The 23,378-nt window shown below is 36.9% G+C and overlaps 1 protein-coding gene across 15 annotated transcripts in view; it reads left to right on the forward strand.

Annotated features, from left to right (window-relative positions):
• The window catches only part of TANK (TRAF family member associated NFKB activator), a 90,927-nt gene that overhangs the window by 17,122 nt on the left and 50,427 nt on the right, over window positions 1-23,378 (forward strand). For 5 of the 15 annotated variants that reach the window (XM_076005590.1, XM_020288491.2, XM_076005589.1 and 2 more), the window contains exon 2: window positions 21,763-21,827. In XM_076005590.1, coding sequence (XP_075861705.1) covers window positions 21,792-21,827 — 36 coding nt within the window. In that variant the 5' untranslated portion in view covers window positions 21,763-21,791. Of the gene's footprint in view, window positions 1-2,414; window positions 3,194-21,762; window positions 21,911-23,378 lie in introns of all 15 variants that reach the window. The other 10 variants (XM_076005583.1, XM_076005585.1, XM_076005586.1 and 7 more) reach the window with 4 other exon arrangements.

Consider the following 23,378-nt stretch of genomic DNA (forward strand, 5'->3'; position numbering starts at 1 on the left):
GAATATTATTGCATTTTCTTTCAGATAAAATTTAAAATAAATTGTTCATGTCCCATAAAATAATCCTTTTGAGATTTTAATCATTATATTAACAATATTTTGTTATTGGAATGTAGATGAGTGTTTATGTATCTGGCCAACTTTCTAAATTTATTAGTTTTAATACATTTCTTCTCTTGAACTTTCTAGGAAAACAGTCATCTAAATGTAATAATCTCTCTTATACTTTCTTTGCTTTAATGAATTGCTGGCTTCCTCAGATGATAAATAATAACAATGATACTGATCATCCTTATCTTGTTTCTTGATTTGGGGGTGTTTTTACTATGTCATTATATATGAAGTTTACTATTAATTTCTAATAAATTCTATTTATCAAGGAAGTTCCATTTAATAATTCTAGGTTATTAGGATTTATACAGAGAACCAATGTTTGGATTGTGTCCAAAATCATTTTTATGATTAGGGAGAGGGAGTGTCTGTTTGCATGGGCTTGCACGTCGAGAACAATTTTAAATAATAGATGTTCGATGTTCACTTGGTATATATAGTTCTTGTGTTGAGATAATGTCTTTTCATTACTTCTTTTTGTTTGTTTGTTTTTAGGGACAGGGTCTTGCTCCTTTTGCCTAGGCTGGAGTGCATTGGCTCACTCATAGCTCACTGCAACCTCAAACTCCTGGGCTAAAATGATCATCCCACCTCAGCCTTCTGGGTAGTTGGGGCTACTGGTGCTACAACCCAGCTAATCCCCCTCCCCAGATGGAGTCTCACTTTGTTAACAAAGTGAGTTCCAACTGGTCTTGAATTCCTGGCCTCAAGTGATCCTGTAGCCTCAGCCTCCCAAAGTGTTAGGATTACAGGCATAAGCCACCACACCAAGCCTCATCTTTCTATTACTTCTTAATGTTTTCATCAGAAACGGAATTTGAATTTTGTCAAATGGCTTTTTGGCATCTCTCATAACCTATCATAGGTTATTTTTTTTGACCTGTTAATGACTGTGAATTATTTTACTATATTTCCAGTTTGTGAACTAATCTTATACTTCATCATGGTATAATATTTAAGCATATATTGATTCCTTTTTGGTAACACTTTTATTTAAAATCAATGATTGATAGTTATCTATGATCATCTTTTTCTGTTATCATTACCAGATTTATTAATAGATGTCAAGATTATGCTGGGTTTCCTAAAACGAACTGGGAAGAGTTCTTCCTCTGCTCTGAAGTAGTTTAAATAGCATAAGAACTCTGTTCTTTGAAGAGCTAAAAAAATTTACTCATGAAACTGTCTGGGTCTGAGAGTACATTGTTCTTAAGACAGCAACAATATTCAGCAAAATAGCCTAGAACAAACAAACAAAAACTCCTTAGAGAAAATACAATTAAATGAAAGAGTCTGGAACATCAGTAATGTTGAGAACAAAGAAGTACCACTGTACTGATCTTGGTCATTTCTCCACACACACAACTTTTTTTCTTGGGCAAGGAAAAATGCTGTAGGTAGACCAAGGCTAGTAAGTAAAATGCATTGCTATTTTCTCTCCTCTTCTGCAATTATGTTACAAAAGAAAGGGTGTAGCTTCTACATGGGCAAGTTGGTTTATGCCATGAAAGAAACCAAGAGTGAAACTCAACTGGGAAAGCATTCACTTTATTGTCACTAGTTTCCCAATTTTGCTGGGAAATTTCTTACTTGAAAGGTAATAACCAAGCTGACATTTTACTGTAGCCATATCCCACAGAGGGTTTCAAAATGAGTGGGTGAGAAAATACACAAGTTTAACATGCTTACACTTATTTAATATTAAGTGAAAATCATTAACACAGATCAGGTTATGTGTGTGGTATGTGCACACACATGGAGCAGAGCTGACTTTTTCCTTGACTAATAGTTTACTGTTAATACTTAGATATTAGTGTTAAGTAATCTTTGGTAGAATTATTAAACACTTTTTAATCATTTTCAAGAATATGACCTTAGACGGGTAATATAATTTAGCACTATACATCTGTGAACTGTGGAGGATACCTCAAGATACTCGTAAGTGTTATTTACAGTAGGATACAGGCATTATGTAAATGCTTGGATGTTGGAGTATTTTCATTTCTGGGCTATTAGAGCAAAAATAATTATTGACTTGATTGGGAGCTTGCCGTATAATGAAGAAAGACTACATGTCTTTTAATATGTATCTGTTATTCAGAAGTAAATGGTAAATAAAAATAGCATGTTGATACATTAAGTTGGTGCAAAAGTAACTGCAGTTTTAGCATTGTTGAAATTTGCCCTTTGATACTAAAATACATTCTTAAATAAATGTTATACATCATTTTAATGTACATTTCTCGCTTTATTTTTTTTTGCTAATGATTTATTACTTGTTGTTGATTTGATATTTATTTTAGACCATGGAAATGATGTTAGACAAAAAAAAATCCAAGCAATTTTCTTATTTGAGTTAAAAATGGGTCGTAAAGCAGTGGAGACAACTTGCAACATCAACAACACATTTGGCCCAGGAACTGCTAATGAAGGTACAGTGCAGTGGTGGTTCAAAAAGTTTTGCAAAGGAGGTGAGAGCCTTGAAGATGAGGAGCTCAGTGGCCACCATTGGAAGTTGACAATGATCAATTGAGAGCAGTCATCGAAGCTGATCCTCTTACAGCTACACAAGAAGTGGGCTAAGAACTCAATGTAGTCGACCATTCTACAGTCATTTGGCATTTGAAGCACACTGGAAAGGTGAAAAAGCTGGATAAGTGGGTGCCTCATGAGCTGACCAAAAATCGAAAAAGTAATCATTTTGAAGTGTCATCTTTTCTTATTGTGTGCAATGACAATGAACCATTTCTTGACCAGATTGTTATGTGCCATGAAAAGTGGATTTTATATGACCAGTGACAACCAGCTCAGTGGTTAGACTGAGAAGAAGCTCTAAAGCACTTCCCAAAGCCAAACTGGTGCCCAGAAAAAGTCACTGGTCACTGTTTGGTGGTCTGCTGCCAGTCTCATCCACTCCAGCTTTCTGAATCCTGGCGAAACCATTACATCTGAGAAATATGCTCGGCAAATCAAGGAGATGCACCGAAAACTACAGTACCTGCAGCTGGCATTGCCCAACAAAAAGGGCCCGATTCTCTTCAACAATGCCGGACCACACATTGCACAACCAACACTTCAAAAGGTGAGTGAATTGAGCTTACGAAGTTTTGCCTAATCCGCCGTATTCACCTGACCTCTCACCAACTGACTACCACTTCTTCAAGCATCGTGACAACTTTTTGCAGGGAAAGTCTTCCACAACCAGCAGGGTGCAGAAAATGCTTTCCAAGAGTTCGTCAAATCCTGAAGCATGGATTTTTACACTACAGGAATAAACAAACTTATTTCTCATTGGCAAAAATGTGTTCATTGTATTAGTTCCTATTTTGATTAATAAAGATGTGTTTGAGCCTAGTTATAATGATTTAAAAATCAGTCAGAAACCACAATTACTTTTGCACCAACCTAACAAAACTTCACTATTCTCAAATAATACATTAGCTGATTGGCCATTAATACTATTTATCCTTGTTTGTTTCTTAATATCTTTTTTTTTTTTTCCTCAGACAGAGTCTCGCTCTGTCCCCTTGAGTAGACTGCAATGGCATCATCTTAGCTCACTCAAACTCCTGGGCTGAACCTATCTTCCCGCCTCAGCCTCCATGCCCAGCTAATGTTTCTGTTTTTAGTAGAGACAGGTCTTTCTTTTGCTCAGGTTGGTCTTGAATTCCTGAGCTCAAGCAGTCCTCCCACCTCAGCCTCCCAGAGTACTAGGATTACAGGTGTGAGCTACTGTACCTCATTTGTTTTCTAATAAGCATAAATATTACTGTTTAATTTCAATTTGTTTGTTTCAATTATGTTATGCTACGTTTTAGTTTCTATGTCCTGTAGTATTTATGCTGTGGCTGCTGTTTCCCACCTGCTGTCTCCTATACTTGCTGCCATGGTTTTGAATCATGTATAAAGGGAAAGAGGAACCAAGATTACGGTTATCTTCAGGAAGGGATAACAGAATATGAAATGAACTACCTTTTAGGTGAATGGTTAATTAGTATGCAAATACTAATGCAGTCTTTTGTCAAATACTAGGTACGGTATTTGACAACTGCTCAAATAAGTGGGATTACAACAGGTAATGGTATCAGGCCCTGTGCACTGAAAATAAGCCTTTGGGACCTATGTAGGACATGTGTCATGTTTTTCAGTCCCTAATCTATAGAAATTTTTTTAAGTTGTAACATACATACAACATAAAATTTACCATCTTAACCACTTGTAAGTGTATGGTTCAGAAGTGTTAAATTTATTCACATTGTTGTGCAACCAAGAAAAATATTTTTAAAGGTACTTTTTTTTTAAGGAAAAGATTTTGGAAAGTAAATAATGGTAATTATTTCCACAAATAATGTCTTGTGGATTAAAATTTCCTGGACAGTAACCTTTTACCTTCAGAGATATACTCTCTATAATGGTAATTATCAGTAATAAGTTTTCAGAATACACAGTTTGAGTACCAGTGATCTGCAATAGCTTTTACTCATTATCAGTACTTTTTCTTTGCAGGAAAGAAGGGTCTACTGAAAATAGGTTGTTAACATTGAAGACAAAGTCTGTCTTTTAAGTCTTTGCAGTAAGGGATTACTGGAAATTGAGTGGACAAAGAAAACCATTTGGATGGCTTCCTAGCAAGTTGAAGTTATGGGCGCTTGAAATATTTGCAATAGAATGAAGTATGGAGAATTTTTTTATTGAGCAGAAGAACAAACACAATAGGGTAATTTTGCTGTAGAAAGTGGCTTGTATAAGGACAGAACTTAGAGACTTGGATCTCTTCAAGATAAAGGATGTATTATTTTATTTTTTTATTTTATTTTTTTATTTCAGCATATTATGGGGGTACAGATTTTAAGGTTTCAATAAATGCCCATTTTCCCCCCCTCCCCCACAAGTCTGAGTCTCCAGCATGACCATCCCCCAGATGGTGCACATCTCACTCATTATATATGTATATACCCGCCCCCCTCCCACCTGCCCAATACCCTATTACTGTAGTACCTATGTGACCACTTAGGTGTTGTTCAGTTAATACCAATTTGCTGGTGAGTATATGTTGTGCTTGTTTTTCCATTCTTGGGAAACTTCACTTAATAGTATGGGTTCCAGCTCTAACCAGGAAAATATAAGATGTGCTATGTCACCATTGTTTCTTAGAGCTGAATAGTACTCCATGGTATACGTATACCACATTTTATTAATCCATTCTTGGATTGATGGGCACTTGGGCTGTTTCCACAGCCTTGCAATTATGAATTGTGCTGCTATAAACATTCGAGTGCAGGTGTCTTTTTTATAGAGTGTCATTGGATCTTTTGGGTAGATGCCCAGCAATGGGATTGCTGGATCAAATGGTAGATTCACTTGTATCGCTTTAAGGTATCTCCATATTATTTTAAATTGAAGAAAATTTTGTGGAACCAGTCAGCAAATCAGTTGCTATTGTGGGATATTTAAATAATTTTACTATTCATAACCATTTATGATGTGGCATTTACTATACTGTAATTTCATGACCTCATATGTATGGAGTCCCTAAACTAGAAATACCTTTCCCTTGATATTAATGTTTCTCAACCTTTTTAAATTCGTATCTTCTTTCTGGTAAACATTAAAATCTCACAAATCCTAAGAGATTGTAATATGTGTTCCTTCTCACACAGTCCTCCTCCCCGTCTGCACCTCCCCACACTGATAACAAACTTTAGTTCCCTTATCGATAAATATTCTGCAGATCCCTGGTTTATATGATTTATGAAAATAGATTTTTAATATTAGCCATTTTTAAGTTGTATATCCCTCCTCCCCCATCTACAGATTCTAACATGGCCCCTACTCAGAGAAAAAGATACCCCTTAAAGATCACTCACGTGCCTAAGCACAGCTAACTAAGCAGTGCCATGTATATATTTACGTCAGAGGGGTAGAACATCCTATGCCCAGTTTCCCTTCTGGTATTATACTGTCCAGTTGTGCATTTGAATCCATAGCACTCCATAAATAGTCTGAGAGAAAGAAGTACTATTGGAGAAAAAAGGAAGTGGGGCAAAGCTGAGACTCATGGGTGTGGTCTTTGATTTTGACAGTGAAATCTTTTAACTCTTGGAAGATAGCATAGAAAGTTTCACCAAGTTCTAACATCCAGCAAAATAGAGAACATTGACTGGGGGGCTTTGGTTTGATCAGTGGGGTTGTCTTATCTTGATTATCCTGATTCATTTAGCCAACCAGCTTATAGAAAAAACATAAAATCCAAAGTCTAACACTGCTGGATTGATGATATTTAAGTATCTATTATATCAGCTGCCTAAGTGGAACACAGAAACAGTGTATTGCAATGTGCTATGGGTATATCCATAACCAAAGTTTACAACCTGGAAAGTGAGACTAGAAATGCAAGCTGTCATTTGAGAAATTGGCTTCTTGTGTTATATATAACTTATAACTTGGAAAATGATTTTAAGTAAATGTTAGGAGTGGCAGTTCCCTTCCATTTACTTTCAAGTAAAGAAAACACACTTATATTTTTTAGTGTATTTAAAAGTCTGCCTTAAAGGCCGGGCGTGGTGGCTCATGCCTGTAATCCTAGCTCTCTGGGAGGCCGAGGCGGGCGGATTGCTCAAGGTCAGGAGTTCGAAACCAGCCTGAGCGAGACCCCGTCTCTACCAAAAATAGAAATAAATTAATTGACCAACTAAAAATATATATACAAAAAATTAGCCGGGCATGGTGGCACATGCCTGTAGTCCCAGCTACTCGGGAGGCTGAGGCAGGAGGATCACTTGAGCCCAGGAGTTTGAGGTTGCTGTGAGCTAGGCTGACGCCACGGCACTCACTCTAGCCTGGGCAACAAAGTGAGACTCTGTCTCAAAAAAAAAAAAAAAAAAAAAAGTCTGCCTTAACCATCCAGGATAGAAGATGTCTTATTTATGTGTATGTACTATGTTATTGACTGATTTTTTTTCTTTTTGCTCTTGATGCTTTTTGTGGGTAAGAAGGCATATATATAGCAAAGGTACATAAAAGACAGGATGTCTCTCTCATTCACTTATTCACCTCTTTGTCTGCTAAAGTGACAACTTTTTTAAAACAAATTGTGAACTCTTATTATTCTTAATCCAAGGGGTTGAGATATTCATAATCCAAGGGATTGAGTAAGGCTAGTGGCTTTCTTTTCTAGGGCAGAGTGGAAGGGTTAGTAGTTACTCAAGGTGATTTCCTTTCCCCATCCTGAAACTGCTTTACATTTGAATTGGTCTCTCACCACAAATGTGAACCCTGGCAGAACCTTTACCCAGAAGCAGAATAGGCTCTGCAGTGGGGGAAACCCAGCAGAGGGGGACCTTTTCCACCTCCCATATCACCCACACTTGTCTCCACCACCCACAGAAAAGTTGACTTTCTAAAGAATTACAAATCATCCCAGGGTGGAGATGGTAGAAATCCTACCTTAAAGCCTATGATTCTCTTGAAACTTGGAATCCCAGTATATATGGATCTGATCCAAGTTCAGCTGTTCTGGTAGAACAGGTGATTGGGATGGAACATTGTTTGGCTCGTACACCCCCAGTCTCAGTAGAGCTCCAGAAGCATCACTCTTTGCCCTTGATTATTACTTTCTTTATCCAGGATTGGTTGACTGTCATTTGAAAACATAATACTGGCTGCCAAAGACAACAGACTTAAGATGATGTATTAACATCTATTATCAACCTTCAGAAAGAAACAGCAAAATTAATATAGAGCATTTATTTGGGCCAAGGTTGAGGACAGCTGCCTAGGGCACTATGCCAAGTTGCCTTGGGAGTCCTCCATTCATCATGTGTTACAAGCAGATTTTTAAAGGCAAAAGGGGACAAGGAATGGGCTGACACAAAGTCGTTTGACAGGAAATCTCATTGGTTTACAGAAATAACATTGATTAGTGATTGGCTGTACATCGTTCAACTATAGAGTGTGAGTTATGGTGTCCAGCACATGGCATTTTTTTTTTTTTTTTTTTTTTTTTTGAGACAGAGTCTCGCTTTGTTGCCCAGGCTAGAGTGAGTGCCATGGCGTCAGCCTAGCTCACAGCAACCTCAAACTCCTGGGCTCGAGCGATCCTACTGCCTCAGCCTCCCGAGTAGCTGGGACTACAGGCATGCGCCACCATGCCCGGCTAATTTTTTATATATATATCAGTTGGCCAATTAGTTTCTTTCTATGTATAGTAGAGACGGCGTCTCGCTCTTGCTCAGGCTGGTTTTGAACTCCTGACCTTGAGCAATCCGCCCACCTCGGCCTCCCAGAGAGCTAGGATTACAGGCGTGAGCCACCGCGCCCGGCCAGCACATGGCATTTTATGCCTGCTTGGCATCAGTTAGTCTAGAGCTCACATAGAAAGTAGCTTCAAGAGGTAATTATTGAGCTCACTGGGGAGAATGCTGCATGACTACTATCACACACTGTCACATTTCAATGCCCCTCAGGGCCTGATAATTATAGGGGGCTTGCATTCCTCATATAAAAAGTTTATTTTCTTTCTCACTACGAAAAAAGGAGGGAAGCTCATTTTAAAAGGGGAGGTGGAGTATGGAGAATTAGAGTACCAGTTCAGAAGATTCAACATCCAGATAATAGGAGTGCCAGAAAGGGATATAAAAGGAAGAATTACCCAAAATATTTTAAGAAAATCTCCAATAATTGAAGGATGAATTTCCAGATTTAACGGGCCCACCAAGCACTTATTGCAATGGATGTAAATAGTTCATGACAAAATATGGTTCTGAAATTTCAGAATCCTAGGGTCAAAGAGAGAAAAAAAAATTCCTAATAGTTTCTGAAGAGAAAAAAATAGGTTAAGTACAAGATGGAATCAGAATGGGTCTGAGCTTCACCAAAAACAAGTGGAAGCTAGAAGATAGTATAGCAAAGCTTTCAAAAAAATTTTTTTTCATATTTTTGAGACAGTCTTGTTCTGTTGTCTGGGCTTAGAGTGCTGTGGCGTCAACTTAGCTCATGGCAACCTCAAACTCCTGGGCTCAAACGATACTCCTGCCTCAGCCTCCCAAGTAGCTGAGACTACAGGCACACACCACGATGCCTAGCTAATTTGTTTTTCTATTTTTAGTAGAGATTGGTCTCCCTCTTGCTCAGACTGGTCTCAAACTCCTGACCTTAAGCTATCCTTGAGCCTCAGCCTCCCACAGTGCTAGGATTACAGGTGTGAGCTACTGCACCCGGCCAAAAGCTTTCAAAATCCTGAGGAAAAATTACTTCTAATCTAGAACTCTTAACCTAGTCAAACTATCAGTTAAGTCTGAAGGTAAAGAAACTTTCATTATTCAAGGTCTCAAAAACATTTACTTCCCAAACACTTTCTTAGGAAGCTGCTGTAGGATTTGCTTCACCAAATAGGGGTGTAAAATAAGAAAAAAGATTTGGGATACTGAAAATGAAGGATTCAAGGGAATCCCGAAATTCAAGGTGAAAGGTCACAAGATAAAGGCCTTTCATCAGGCATGGAAAGCAACCAGTCTAGATTGGAGCAAGTTAGAAAGCTCACTGAGAGATTCCTCTAAGAAGATGAAACTGATAGAATACCTGAAGCGTCTGAATGTGTTGCAGAGTTGTATTAGTGATAACAGGAAATCAAACAAAAATTTTTTTTCAGGGAAAAAGTTTTTTAGGAAAGGAAAAGCAGCTGTAGTACATTATATGGCTCAGCAGTGAATAGCATTACATTGTAATAAGAAAGTAAAAGGTAAAGGCTGATCTAACCAAAAACAGCATATAACTGTATTGGAAAGATGGGGAGAATAGGAAAAAGGGGGTTTTTAAAGAGCTGAAGCCTTATTTTGCATAGAGCTACAGAGATAAATACAAAAAAGAATCAGCTAAACGAGCTATTGCCAAGGTGAAGCAGGAAATGGGGAGGGGAGAGACTACTGTTTTTCTTAAGCCTTATAGAGCTGTTTGACTCATTAAAATGTAGTTATGTGTAGTTTTTTTTTTTTTTTTTTTTTCTTTTTTTTTTTTTGAGACAGAGTCTCACTTTGTTGCCCAGGCTAGAGTGAGTGCCGTGGCATCAGCCTAGCTCACAGCAACCTCAAACTCCTGGGCTCAAGCGATCCTTCTGTCTCAGCCTCCCAAGTAGCTGGGACTACAGGCATGCGCCACCATGCCCGGCTAATTTTTTCTATATATATTAGTTGGCCAATTAGTTTCTTTCTATGTATAGTAGAGACGGGGTCTCGCTCTTGCTCAGGCTGGTTTCGAACTCCTGACCTCGAGCAATCCGCCCGCCTCAGCCTCCCAGAGAGCTAGGATTACAGGCGTGAGCCACCGCGCCCGGCCTGTAGTTTTGATAAAAATTTTAAAAAACTAAATTGGAGGGAAAGAGCTAGAGATTGTGCTTTTGCATCAAAGGGACCTGTATTTATCTGGTTCTTCCACTTTCTAACTCTGTAACCTTACACAACTTATTTATCCTTCTGAAGGTCAGTTTCTTCATCTGTAAAACAGATGTAAAGGGGGAAGCAGACGGAAGATTAATAAAAATGAGGTAGTTTATGTAAAGCATCTGGCAAATAGATAGATGTCAGTTCCTCCTCATGTCCCCAGTGCTTCCCATGACAAAATAGGGAACCACCTCTGTCATTGTCCGGATGCTTGCCACTCAAACAGAAGACTATGATTGTCCTTCTGGTCCTTGGCTGTGTGCCTCTTTGTATTGAAAGCATGTCATTGGGATCTGTGTCTTTTCTCAACTATCTGTAGATAGTTTGAGAATTTAAATAGACTTGTAATGATGAGAGTATTGATGGGGGAACACTAAGAGTCATTGCTGCTTGGTAGGAAAAGGGCTGTGGTCACAGTCAAATTTCTCAAGAAGAGCTTTAGGACAAATGCCATTAATAGAGAAAACATTTGTCATACAGACTGCTATTCTGTAGAAATTTTATGAAACCAAGATCAATAAAGTGCTGTTGCTCTGGGCCATCTGCCAAAGTATCAAAATACCTTTTTTTGGTTTTGTTTTGGAGAAAGTCTTCTATCTTAGCAACTGCTATTTTTGCTTCTATATTCTATACACTTCTTCTGGAACAATTCAGAAAGGAGATCACTGTGGGAATAAAGGCCACTTTATGAAAGCCTCTTTCCTTGTCTTGGTGCATATTTGTATGTGTTTTACAGTGCTTTCCAAACGTGACTCCACCCCCTATGGCAATGATTTTAAATGTGTCTCTCATCTCCCCCCTATGCAAAGTTATGATCCAGGAAGTCTTGGACAGGGTTTGCTAATCTGTCTTTTAAAACCAGCCTGTATGATTCTAATGTATTGACAGGTTGGAAACCAGTGACCTACAGCCTGACTCTACCTTAAACATTTTAAACTGGGGCAGATGAGGGAACTTAGTTCCATGAAATAGTTAAATGACTTGTTTACTCTCACCCATCACCAAGTATGTCTAAAGTGGACACATATTCTATTCTTCAACTCTGATTTTATCTTTGGTTGGCTAGGCTTTGTAATTTAGATTCTCTAATGTAGAAGTTGTCTTAATAGAGAAATTAATGTGTTTTACAAAGATGTGGTGCAGTTAAAAGTTTAGTTTGGAATCTTTATAGCATCTTTTTATTTTTTCCCAGAAACAAAAGGAAATGAAACAGCAAACCCAAGTTTTTAATCAACTCTTGCTTCCCCACAATATGATGGCACAGCACATGTCAAGATTTACTAGGTCTGAATATTTACATTTAAGAAAAACTGGTGTGGCCTTGAAAAGGATAGAAAGTTGGGTAATTTTGGCACAGATGCAGATTTGAAAGTTTGGTTTGTCAGGCTACTCAGGGATTTTTGGGTCCTCTCTTTAGGAAAATTCAGTAGTTTAAGGGGGAGGGTATGTTGAATGGTGTAAAAATATTGGGCCTGGTTTTAATCTTATACATTTAAAGTCAAACTCTAAACATCTTGGGAATGACTAAAAATTGAGATCTGGAAATCTCTGAACCCTTATTTATTTTGTCATTGGAGTTCTCACAATTACTTCTAATAAAACAAGTTGTGACTTGCAAACATTTGCCCAACAGCCCCTAGATGTCCTGAGGGAAATTAAAAGCAGAGGTATGAAAAGATACAGAGTTCTGTGCCAGTGGTAAGAGCACAGAGTAGAGCTTTATAATTATGTAGGCTCTTGCTTGTTCCTGTTTATCATTGATAACATTCTCAAGGCTAAATGGCTGCTGAGCAATTTTACACTGTTTTAAAGAGAATTGGGCCTTTTTGTGGAAAGGTCTTCTATCTCTCTCTTGAAATTTTACTCTCTTTTCATAGAAGTGCTCTCTTCTTTCATAGTGGTTTTGTTCTGATATAGTAAATGAGTCATAGATGATGGAGGGGTAGCTAGCTAACCTGTTAACTTATAAGATCTTAACCATTCTGTTTCAAAAATCTTGTGCAGCCTGTGACTTCTCTTACATTGTTGTCTTGTGTTTTGGGAGACCTTTTAAGATTACTGAAAATATAAGTTTGGTAGAGTAGAGGAGAGAGACCTAAGAAAAATCACATATCTAAACACTCTGCCAGAGAGTTATTTTTCCTGTTATTTAACAGTGTGTAAAGTTTCACAGAACAGAGCATTAGATACCATTCCTATCTATTTGGTTAGTAGTCTTTTTACATAAGATACCAGACTTTTATTGAAATGTCATACTATTTAGGCATTTTCTAGTTTTCCTTCTGACATCTTCCAGAAAACAAGTATATGCATCTTCTTTTTTGGTTTATATTTGGGAGGCAAAAAGTGTATCTTGTGATACAAGGTAGTATAATACAGTATTGCTTCTCTCTCTTTACCTTTTCAAAAATGTAATTTTTTTTTCTGCCTTTTTTTTTTTTTTTTTGGTAAAATGATTTGGTCTGGTTGACTGTCCAAGAAGGTACTAGTATCAGAGCACATTGAAAACAGAACTTCAAGAATACAAACAATAGGAAATGCATATTTAGCCTTAATTTTTTTCCTAGAGATTATCACTCAATTAGTTCTTTCTTCCTTCTCATTATTAATGCTATCTCTTTTAGCACTTTTGTCCAAAACTGAATTCAATACCTTCACCTCCTCTGCTACCCCCACCAAAAAATTTTTTTCTTTTTATTTCTTTTTGTATGGTTATCACCACAGTCTGCCTAGTGTTTCGAAAAATATGCCTGGTGAACCATCTACAACAAAATCACCTGGAGCACTTTGCTAATGAAAATGTAGATTCCAGGGCCCTATTTCAGGCCAGCTGATTCAGAATTACAGCTACCTGAATGCTGCCTTCTTGTCTATTGTGCAGATCCAGTTGACCACCAAGTCCTATTATTAATATTCCTGCTTTTGAAATGTCTCTTGAATCCACTCATCTTTCATTTCCTCTGCTCTAGTTCAAGCCCTCATCTTTCACCCAGAATACAGCAAGGTTTTCCTATGGGGTATCCTCACTTTGTCTCCTTCACTAGATTGTATTCCATGCTGGCATCTAATCTATCTTTTCAGAACATGTCCATCTTCTGCTTGAAAACCTTCCATAACCACTTAATGTTAACTAGTTAAAGCCAAAATTTCTTAGAGTAACATTCAAAGTCTGTTACAATCAGGCCATAACTCAGTCTTCTGTGTTTGGTTTACACAGTTAGTGTACTCTACAACTCTAAGGGGTGCCATTCTAATTACAGATGGTGTCCCCTAGCGTTTTTGTAGTGCAGCACAGTCATACATGGTGATTTGACTGTAGCCTGTCTTAGCACCCTCACCTCTCTAACCTCTCTGCACACATGCTAGACTTGTTTAAACAGAATACTCACTCCAGTCACTAAATACACCCTGCTAGTGACTTCTCAGTGCCTCTGCTCATTCAGAATGAATGTTCTTTCCTTTCTCATTCTCTACTTGTTGAAAACCTTCTCATCTCTCAGGACCCAGTTTTAGTATGATTCTCTGTGAGGCCTTCCACAACCCCTCTCATTTTAATTGTTCCTCCTATTGAAACTTTATCTTATTTATACCTTTTACTTAATAGTTCTTTTCTTCTTCTTTTGAGGTGAAACTTACAGTGAAATGCACAAATCTCTAGTGAACCATGGGGTGAGGTCCTACAAATGCTTACCGAGACCCCTATTGAGATATGCTCATACCTTTTTTTACACATTTGTAATTGACCTTTTAGATTGGTTAATTATCTCCCTGTGTGTCTGCCTCAATGAATTATAAGCTCTAATTGGAGAAAAAGTCAAAGACTGTCTCTTTCTCGTGGAGAAAAGGAGTGCCTACTATGTGTTCAACACTAAACCAGTCTTGATTATTGTTATCAGTCAGGATACAGCTCAGCTCCTCCTTTAGAGACACATAAAGCAGTAATTAACACAGAAGTTGTGTTTCTCTTAAATATAACAATTCAAAGTATACCATGTCCAGAGCTGATCTGGTAGCTCCACAATGTCAAGAACCTAGGCTTTTTCATTCTTGTTGTTTCAGCATCCCTAAAGTGTTGCCCTCACCACAGTGTTCTACCTGCTTACCACCACATTTCATCCACTTGAGAAAGGGAAAAAGGTGAAAGGAAAACTTATTGTAGAAGAGTTACACACTATGCCAATGACCAGAATGTAGAGTCACATGACCATACTAGCTAAAAATCAGGAGTACTTGTACTATAAGAGAAGGGGCGAATGGATATTGAGGAACAAATAACATATTTGCTATATATTAATATATGGTCTTAATCTTTACAATAACCCTACAAACTGTGATGTGAAAACTGATGTTCAGAAAAGCTAAGTAAATGGCTTGAAAATTGTAGATCTGTGATCTGAATTTTTTTATTCTACATAGTAAAGTATTTAGGAGGGAATATATACATTTTGTTGAATAAATAAAGTCACAGTAATTTTCACTGTATTATAATCATATATTTTCATATTGCAAATTTTTTTACAGTATTGTCTCTTTACTTCCAGGATACTCCATATAACTTTACTCCTTGCTTCGTACCCTTGTGAAATGAAATACTATATCAACTGGTTTGCAACCAAGCCCTAATTTGTAATATAAATTAAAACAAAATGGCTACTCCCTTTAAAACTATAATATAATTTATAAGAGAAAATAAGTCACCATATTTGCTGAGCAAAAGCTTCTTTATTCTGTATTTGTTTGGTAATGCTAGATAATCATAAAATTGAAGTAGATTATATCATCTAACCATGTCATTTTAGAAGCAAAGAAGTCGAGGCTATGGAACTTGTCTTTCAGTTCCACCCCTACTTATACTCAAGCATCATGGGAAAAGCTCTACCCTGATCAATCATTTTTATAATAGTAACCATTATTGTTATACTTAAGAATTATCTCAGGTTTGCGGGGTTGTCCTAATCAGGAAAATCAAACTGAGCAGTGCATAAGAAATACATATAATTCTGGCTTATTTTAATGAAGAATGGATATTATCTGATACTAAAAACATCTTTATAGCAGTGGGAACCCTGTGTTAGAAAGGATGACTGCTATTTGATAATTAGATAAAAGGAATGGATGAAGTCATTCCTACCCATACTTCAAAATCCTATTCCAATACCACCTACTTCTCAAAGTCTTTCCTAAACTTCATAAATAGATGAAATCAGCCACACTATAGCCTTTTGGATATCTCAGGGTACTCATATAGTATATACTTCAAATTACAGCTAATGGTACCTTCATGAGGGTAGGTTTCCGTCTCTTTTGTTGTTAGAGCATCAGTGGTGCCCAGCACACCTTTGCTCACAATTTGGTACTCAGTAAATATTTTATCAAATGAACATATTGACTTTGGCACCCTGGGAGAATACTTTGCAACTGGCTTTAGTGAATAGTCCTTGAACTAAGAATTTTAAAGACTTAGTCTAGTTCACAATAGCTGTGTAGCTATAGGTAAATTGTTTAAGGTTTCTGAGCCTTGTGAGTTAGATGGGAATATTAATACATAATAGGAAATAAATAATTGGTGAAAATACTTGTAAAGGAAGCATAACTTTAAGGTAGTACTATTTTTGAATCCCTTGCTGCATCTTATATGTAGTAAGCAAGGAAATGTTTTTGCTAACTAAACTGAATAGTGTGAACTAAAATGCTCAACCCCTACCGGCTGACTGAATGGACCCCCTCGTGGCCAGAGGAATATTCAAGGGCAAAGTTGCCTACCAGGAGGAGGGAGGTCAGACAGGCCTTATCATGCCCCCCTCCCTTCTTGGAGACTTCCTTTGTAACCCATTAACAGGCCTAAGGGTATGCAAGACAAACCTGCAGGCCCTCAATTTGCAACAAAATGGTGGCTTATCTCTGGTAAACAGTTTATGTTAAAACATTCCATGTCTTTAGACAAAGCTTCGTGTCTTTAGCCAATTACAATCTAAAGAATCTTTAAACCCACCTATAACCTGTAAGCCACTCCCCCCCCTTCGAGATGGCCCTCCTTTTGGGGCCAAACCAATGTATGCCTCCCACACATTGATTGATGGCTTTACCCATAACCCTTGTCTCTAAACTGTATAAAAACCAAACTGTAACCCAACCACAGTGAGTCCACTTGCTCAAGGCCTCTTGGCAGTGGCTCCGGGTCATGGTCCTCAAATTTGGCTCAGAATAAATCTCTTTAAAATTATTTTGCAGACTTTGCTTTTTTCCGTTGACAATAGTAATAGGATATGTTTTATTAAAATCACATTCTGGCCCTAGCAGTTGACAGACCTTTGTTGGGGCTAGGAAACTTTACCAAAGGAAAGTAAAAATCATCTACCTTGCTCATACTGCCTCTCCTATCCCAAGAGTTTCATTATAGAAACAAAAGAGCAATGAGAGAGGAAGTAGCCTCTTGCCCAGGGATTTTCTTGGTGCTTCTTCCTGGAAAGGCACATAGCAGACACTTGCTGGACTGGAGAGGTGGGACAAGAACCCTGCTGCCCTCCATTTTGCCTCCTTGTCTCAACCACCTAGTCCAAGTAGGAGAAAAGGAATTACTTCCAGAAGGACCAAAGTGGGTAGGTGATAGAGTATCCAGGCTTCAGAAGGATTATAAGGGAAATGTAGGGGGGAGGGGTGATTTGCATTCAGCTAGTCCTGCTACCTTCTGGGGCTTCAGAGTCTTTTCCTCATGTGGTTGAAAGAAACCAGGAAACAAAATCCAAAAATGAAGTGAAAACCCTAACTTAAAAAGTGTTTCCAAGGCCAAGATTGCTATAGCTTCACACTTCTGGGTTTGGGGAATGAGACTGACCCTGAGATTTGGGTTTGAGCACATTTACTATAAATATAAAGCATTCCCCTGGAGCTTGGCAAATTTTGCAGAAGGTGTACCAAAATGTAATTGAAATGTGGCTGCCTCTTAAATTAATTGTATAGTTAACAAATGCTAAAGAAAAAAAAAAAGAGGAATAAGTGGATTCAAAGTTCAGGATGTTAATATTTAAAATCTGTCCAATTTAATTAGCTGAGTCCCAGAGACTTTCCTTTTTCTGTGGTCGAAGTCACTAATCTAACACCCAGTTCTCTACTTGGTTGTGAAATAGGAATTAAATGTATCATTTACTTATTTGTATTAACCTGGAACTTATTTCCTCAGCATACATTGTTATTTCGGGAAATAGGATGTATCCATGCAGAATTTACTCAGTAGCTCCTCTTTGTGACATTTGTGTGATCTAATTCAAGGACTTGAAGTGACGGCTCCACATGATTTAATTGCATGTGATGCAGCTATTTTTAGTGCTGCATTTACATTTTTTAAAACAAGAGTACACCTTCTTGATGGAACAGATATGCATTTTTAACTCACAGACTCAAGAACTATAGAACAAGGAAGTTTCTTAGAAATTAAGTCCAAACATATTTTTTATACTAAAGAAAAAGAAACTTGGCTTCCATAGATTTAGTAGCCCTTAACTAAAGGTCAGTAATAGAACAAAGCAAGAAACTAGATGTTCAAGGCTCTGATTTTTCCCAGATTTAAAAAATACAGATATGGTTTACATTGACAAATTGTAAAGACATGCAGCTTTTTAAGGCAATGATAGATCATTTAGCCACTTAGCTACTAAAACCTCTACTTTCTGCATTAACATATTACAGTATATTTTAGTCCCCATGACTACCTACATATACTTTTCCTTCCCTCCTAGCATACTTATTTTTAATCTCTTATATATATTTTGTAAGTGGTTTTAAATACTTCTTTGAATGAGATAGTGTCTAAATAAATAAAGTACTCAAAGTAGCACTTTTGTATTAATGCTAATTGCTTATGTTTCCATAGTGTCTATAGTTAGGCAGGGATTCTAGCTATTACACATTAATTATTCCTACAGGATTTCATCTTTTTCATCTGTCATTGGTAGCAGCAGAAACTAACTTCCTAAGTGGAATACATAAAGAATTACTATTCCTCTAGTTCTTCAGAAAGTAATGACATTATAATCCTTGTAGTAAAACTTGGAATTGTTTTTGTTAAGCCTGATAAATGACTTGGGAGGGTATTTAGTTTCTTAAAATGAAAGACCTGGCTGTTAGAATCAAAATATTACTTGTATCTGGGTATTTTCAAGAGCATTGTGATTTATGGTCGGTTGATTTTTGGCAAGGATGCCAAGGCCATTCAGTAGGAAAAGAATAGCCCTTTCAACAGATGGTGCCAGAACAACTGGATAGACTAATGCAAAAGAATGAATCTGGAGCCCTACCATATAGCACACAATTAACTCAATATGGATCAAAGACCTAAAGGTAAATGCTAAAATTATAAAATTATTATTATTATTATTTTTAGACAGAGTCTCTCTCTGTTGCCCGAGCTAGAGTGCCGTGGCGTCAGCCTAGCTGACAGCAACCTCAAACACCTGGGCTCAAGCGATCTTTCTGCCTCAGCCTCCTGAGTAGCTGAGACTACAGGCATGCACCATCATGCCCGGCTAATTTTTCTATATATATTTTTAGTTGGCCAATTAATTTTTTTTATTTATAGTAAAGACGAGGTCTCACTCTTGCTCAGGCTGGTTTCAAACTCCTGGCCTTGAGAGATCCACCTGCTCAGCCTCCCAGAGTGCTAGGATTACAGGCGTGAGCCACCGTGTCCTGCCTTAAAATTATAAAATTCTTAAAAGGAAACAGGTGAAAATCTGCATGGCCTTCGATTAGGCAATAGTTTCTTAGATACAGCACCAAAAGTGCAAGCAACAAAAGAAAAAATAGGTAAATTGGACTTCATCAAATTTTAAAACGTGTCAAAGGATACTATCAAGAAGGTAAAAAGACATCTACAGAATCAGAAAATATTTGTAAACCATGTGATTGATAAAAGCCTAGTTTCTAGAAAATATAAAAAACTCTTACAACGTAACAGTAAAAAGACAACCCAATTTAAAAAGTGGGCAAATTATTTGAATAGACATTTCTCCAAAGATATACAAATGCCCAAAAAGCACATGGCGAAGGATGCTTGACATCATTAGTTATTAGGGAAATGCAAATCAAAACCATGATAGAGTACTACTTCACAGCCACTAAGATGGCTTAATTTTTTTTTTTTTAGCATATTATGGGAGTACAAGTGTTAAGGTTATATATATTGCCCATGCCCCCTCCCCCCTCGAGTAAGAGCTTCAAGTGTGTCCATCCCCCAAATTAGGATGGCTTAATTTTTAAAATGGACTATGAGAAGTGTTGGCAAGGATGCAGAGAAATTGGGACCCCTGTACATTGGTAGTGGAAATGTAAAATGGCATAGGTTCTATGGAAACAGTTTGGCAGTTTCTCAAAAAAATTAAACATATACAGAATTACCATCTGACTCAGCAGTTCCACTTCTAGTCATATATATAAGAGAACTGAAAACATATGGTCACACAAAAATGTGTACACAAATGTTCACAGTAGCTTTATTCATAATAGCCAAAAATTGGAAACAACTCCAATGTCTATCAGCTGAGGAATGGATAAATAAAATATTGTATATCCATAATAGAATATTATTCAGCCATAAAAAGGAAGTAAGTATGTAAGTATGGTTACATGCTACAACAGGGATAAACCTCAGAAATATTACGCTATATGAAAGTAGCCAGACATAAAAACCATATATTGTATGAATCCATTTATATGAAAGGTCAAAAACAGGCAAATCTATAGAGACATAAAACAGATTAATGGTTGCCAGGAGATGGAGGGAGAGGAGAATTGGGACTAACTTTTAATAGGTATGGAGTTTTTTGGGGAATGATAAAAATGTTCTGGAATTAGGTAATAGTGATGGTTGCATGACATAATGAATATTCTAAAAAGTACTGAAGTATATACTTTAAAATAGTGAATTTTATTTTATATGAATTATATCTCAATTGGAAATGCTAAAAATTTTTTTAAAAAATTGTGTGCCCAAAGATAAAATGAAAGATGTTATGACAGATTAGAGACTGAAATTATGAATGATTTCCAAAACAGTGAAATAACTTGGTACTCCTAGAACCAATAGAGAACTTTGTTTTAGCTTTTAGAGGATTAAGAGAAAGGTCCTGGGTTATGGTTTTTACACCTGGACATGAAGAATCAGCGTCATTAGTTAACCATCTGCTCAGAGTGAAGGAATGTGGTTAGAAATATTGTGCAAACTGAGATGAGAAAACCAGATTACCTCTACACTGAGCAAATGACCTGTACTCAGAAACAGCAGGAAAGTTGGAAAACTAATAGGTAGTTGGGGGAGGACTGAAGCAATGTGATTTTTCTTTTTTAATGTACAATCCACCAGCAGCTCTCCTTAGATTTTGTGCTAAAATAAGAGCATTTTCACACATTTTAATTGCTCTATGATAACAACAGTGTGAACTCCATCCACAAACACTTATTATCTATTTAATTTTGCTCCAATTTCACTGTAGCAAGAATTCACCTTGTAAATGGGAGTAAGAATCCATTTAGTAAAAAGAAATCCCTCCCACATTGCCAGTCCTGTTGTATATTTCATAATAAAACATTAATAATAAAATGGTCTTTTATATTTCTCCATTTTTAAGTTAACATTTATAGATGTCTATGAAGTAGTATCTTTTTGAACTGGAACCCATTTGCTCCCTTGTACATTAGTAAATAATATTTAAAAATTGTAGAAGTCAAAGTTTCATAATATTTCTAGTCAGGATTTTAGATGAGACTTTTATGCCTTTATAATAAACTTTTTTTTTTGGGGGGGGGGTGACAGTGTCTTGTCTCACTCTGTCACCCTGACTAGAGTGCAGTGGTGTCCTCATAGCTTACTGCAACCTCAAACTCCCAGACTCCAGTGATCCTCCTGCCTCAGCCTCCCAAAAGTAGCTGAGACTACAGGTGCATGCCACCAAGCTAACTTTTCTATTTTTTGTGTAGACGGGGTTTTACTCTTGTTCAAGCTGGTCTCAAACTCCTGAACTCAAGTGATCCTCCCACCTCGGCCTCCCAGAGTGCTAGTGTTATAGGTGTGAACCATTGTGTCTGGCCCTATGATAAACTTTTATAGTACTTGGTGCTATAATGTTTATAATAAACTTTACAGAAATGTCTTTAAGATGCATTTTTAAAATGAGATTTATATAACTTAATAACTATCTAAATTGTTCTGATTATTTTCCAGACCTGTCTTTTACTCCATCCTTTTTAGTAATGCTACAGGACGAAGAGGAATGGATAAAAACATTGGTGAGCAACTCAATAAAGCATATGAAGCCTTCCGACAGGCATGCATGGATAGAGATTCTGCAGTAAAAGAACTACAGCAAAAGGTGTGTGGTTCTGGTTTTGAAAGGAATTCTTTATCCTCGTAAATAGAATTTGAGGGCCTGACTGAAAAATGTTACATTGTTAGAAACTGCCTTGAAGAACTGTAATTACTGAAATACAGCGGTATGTTAATAGATGAAGTTTGAGATTTTTATTTGACATCTTTTTAATTAATTTATAATAGTCTTACATTCTTTATGATAGTTAAAAATAGACTATTTCAGTGAAATCTTTTGTGACTTACTACACGTTCCAGCTTTTTAAATTATCCCTGTACACACAGCATTTCTTTTAGTACTTTTAGTTTCTGAAGAAAATAAATTGGAGGAAAGGTATATCCAAGCAGAAATTACTTAACTTAGTAGTTCCTAAACACGTTTCTGTTATTGGTCCATGATGAGGTTTTTGCTGATCTGCAGCAAAATGAGAAAAATAAGGATAATGTAATGAACTTCTCATAATGCTAAATTTATTCCATTTAAAATTCTACCTTCTGATACTGTGTTCCATGTTTTCATAAAATCAAAGAGCAGAATTTTATTAACATACACTTTTGAGAAATGATGAGTATGAGGTTATTTGCATCCTTATTTAATATCATTACCTAGTACTGTTTCAGAGGTCCCCAATTCCACCCACACGTTCTAGGATTCTCCAGAAGGACTCATAGGACTCAGCATACAATCTACTTATAGCTGAGATTTATTACAGCTACATGATAAAGATACATAGCCAGATTATTAATGCAAAAAAACATCAGGAAGAGTCTAAAGGAATCCATATTCAGTCTTCCTATGTATGAATAGATTTTCTCTAGCTTCAAAAATTCAGTCACGTGTGTGCAGTACATAGGGAACTCCATCTGAAATTTAGAATTCAGAGTGTTAAGTTGAGGGATGGTCACGTAGGTACTCTCATAATGCCAGACTCTCAGAAGGAAATCTCATTGTATGATCTAAGTAGGCTGGCACAGCAGTCACAACTGTATCACTTTTTTTTTCCAGTTCAGGTTTATGGCATAACTTGGTTTTCAAGACCTAAGTTCCTAATGCCAGCCAAGGGCCAACCTTGCAAGTAGATATGTCTGAAGATAACAAACTAAGGTCTACTATGTTAAATTATTCCTGTGCAGACAATTGAAAGTAGAGAATATTATGCTGGTTCCCCAATTTAAAAAAAAAATCTTTTTACTAGCCTGTAGAATTCTGAAGTCTAAGAAATATGCTAGCCATGAAGTTTCTCCATAAATAAAGGAATTATGCAATTTCATTCTTTCTTTCTAGTTGATAAATCTATTAAAAAATCTATAAAACTAGCTCATACATATCTCCCTACAACAGAATATATCAGAATCCTCAGAAACTATCATTATTCTTTGTGAGTCTCCTCTTAGTTTAGCAAAAGAATACTCCATTATATAAGCAAACTTATGGACTATAAGTCTTCATTAGAGGTGGATAGAAGGAAGAA

This window comes from Microcebus murinus, chromosome 8 (assembly GCF_040939455.1).
Source record: "Microcebus murinus isolate Inina chromosome 8, M.murinus_Inina_mat1.0, whole genome shotgun sequence".
NCBI lineage: Eukaryota > Metazoa > Chordata > Mammalia > Primates > Cheirogaleidae > Microcebus > Microcebus murinus.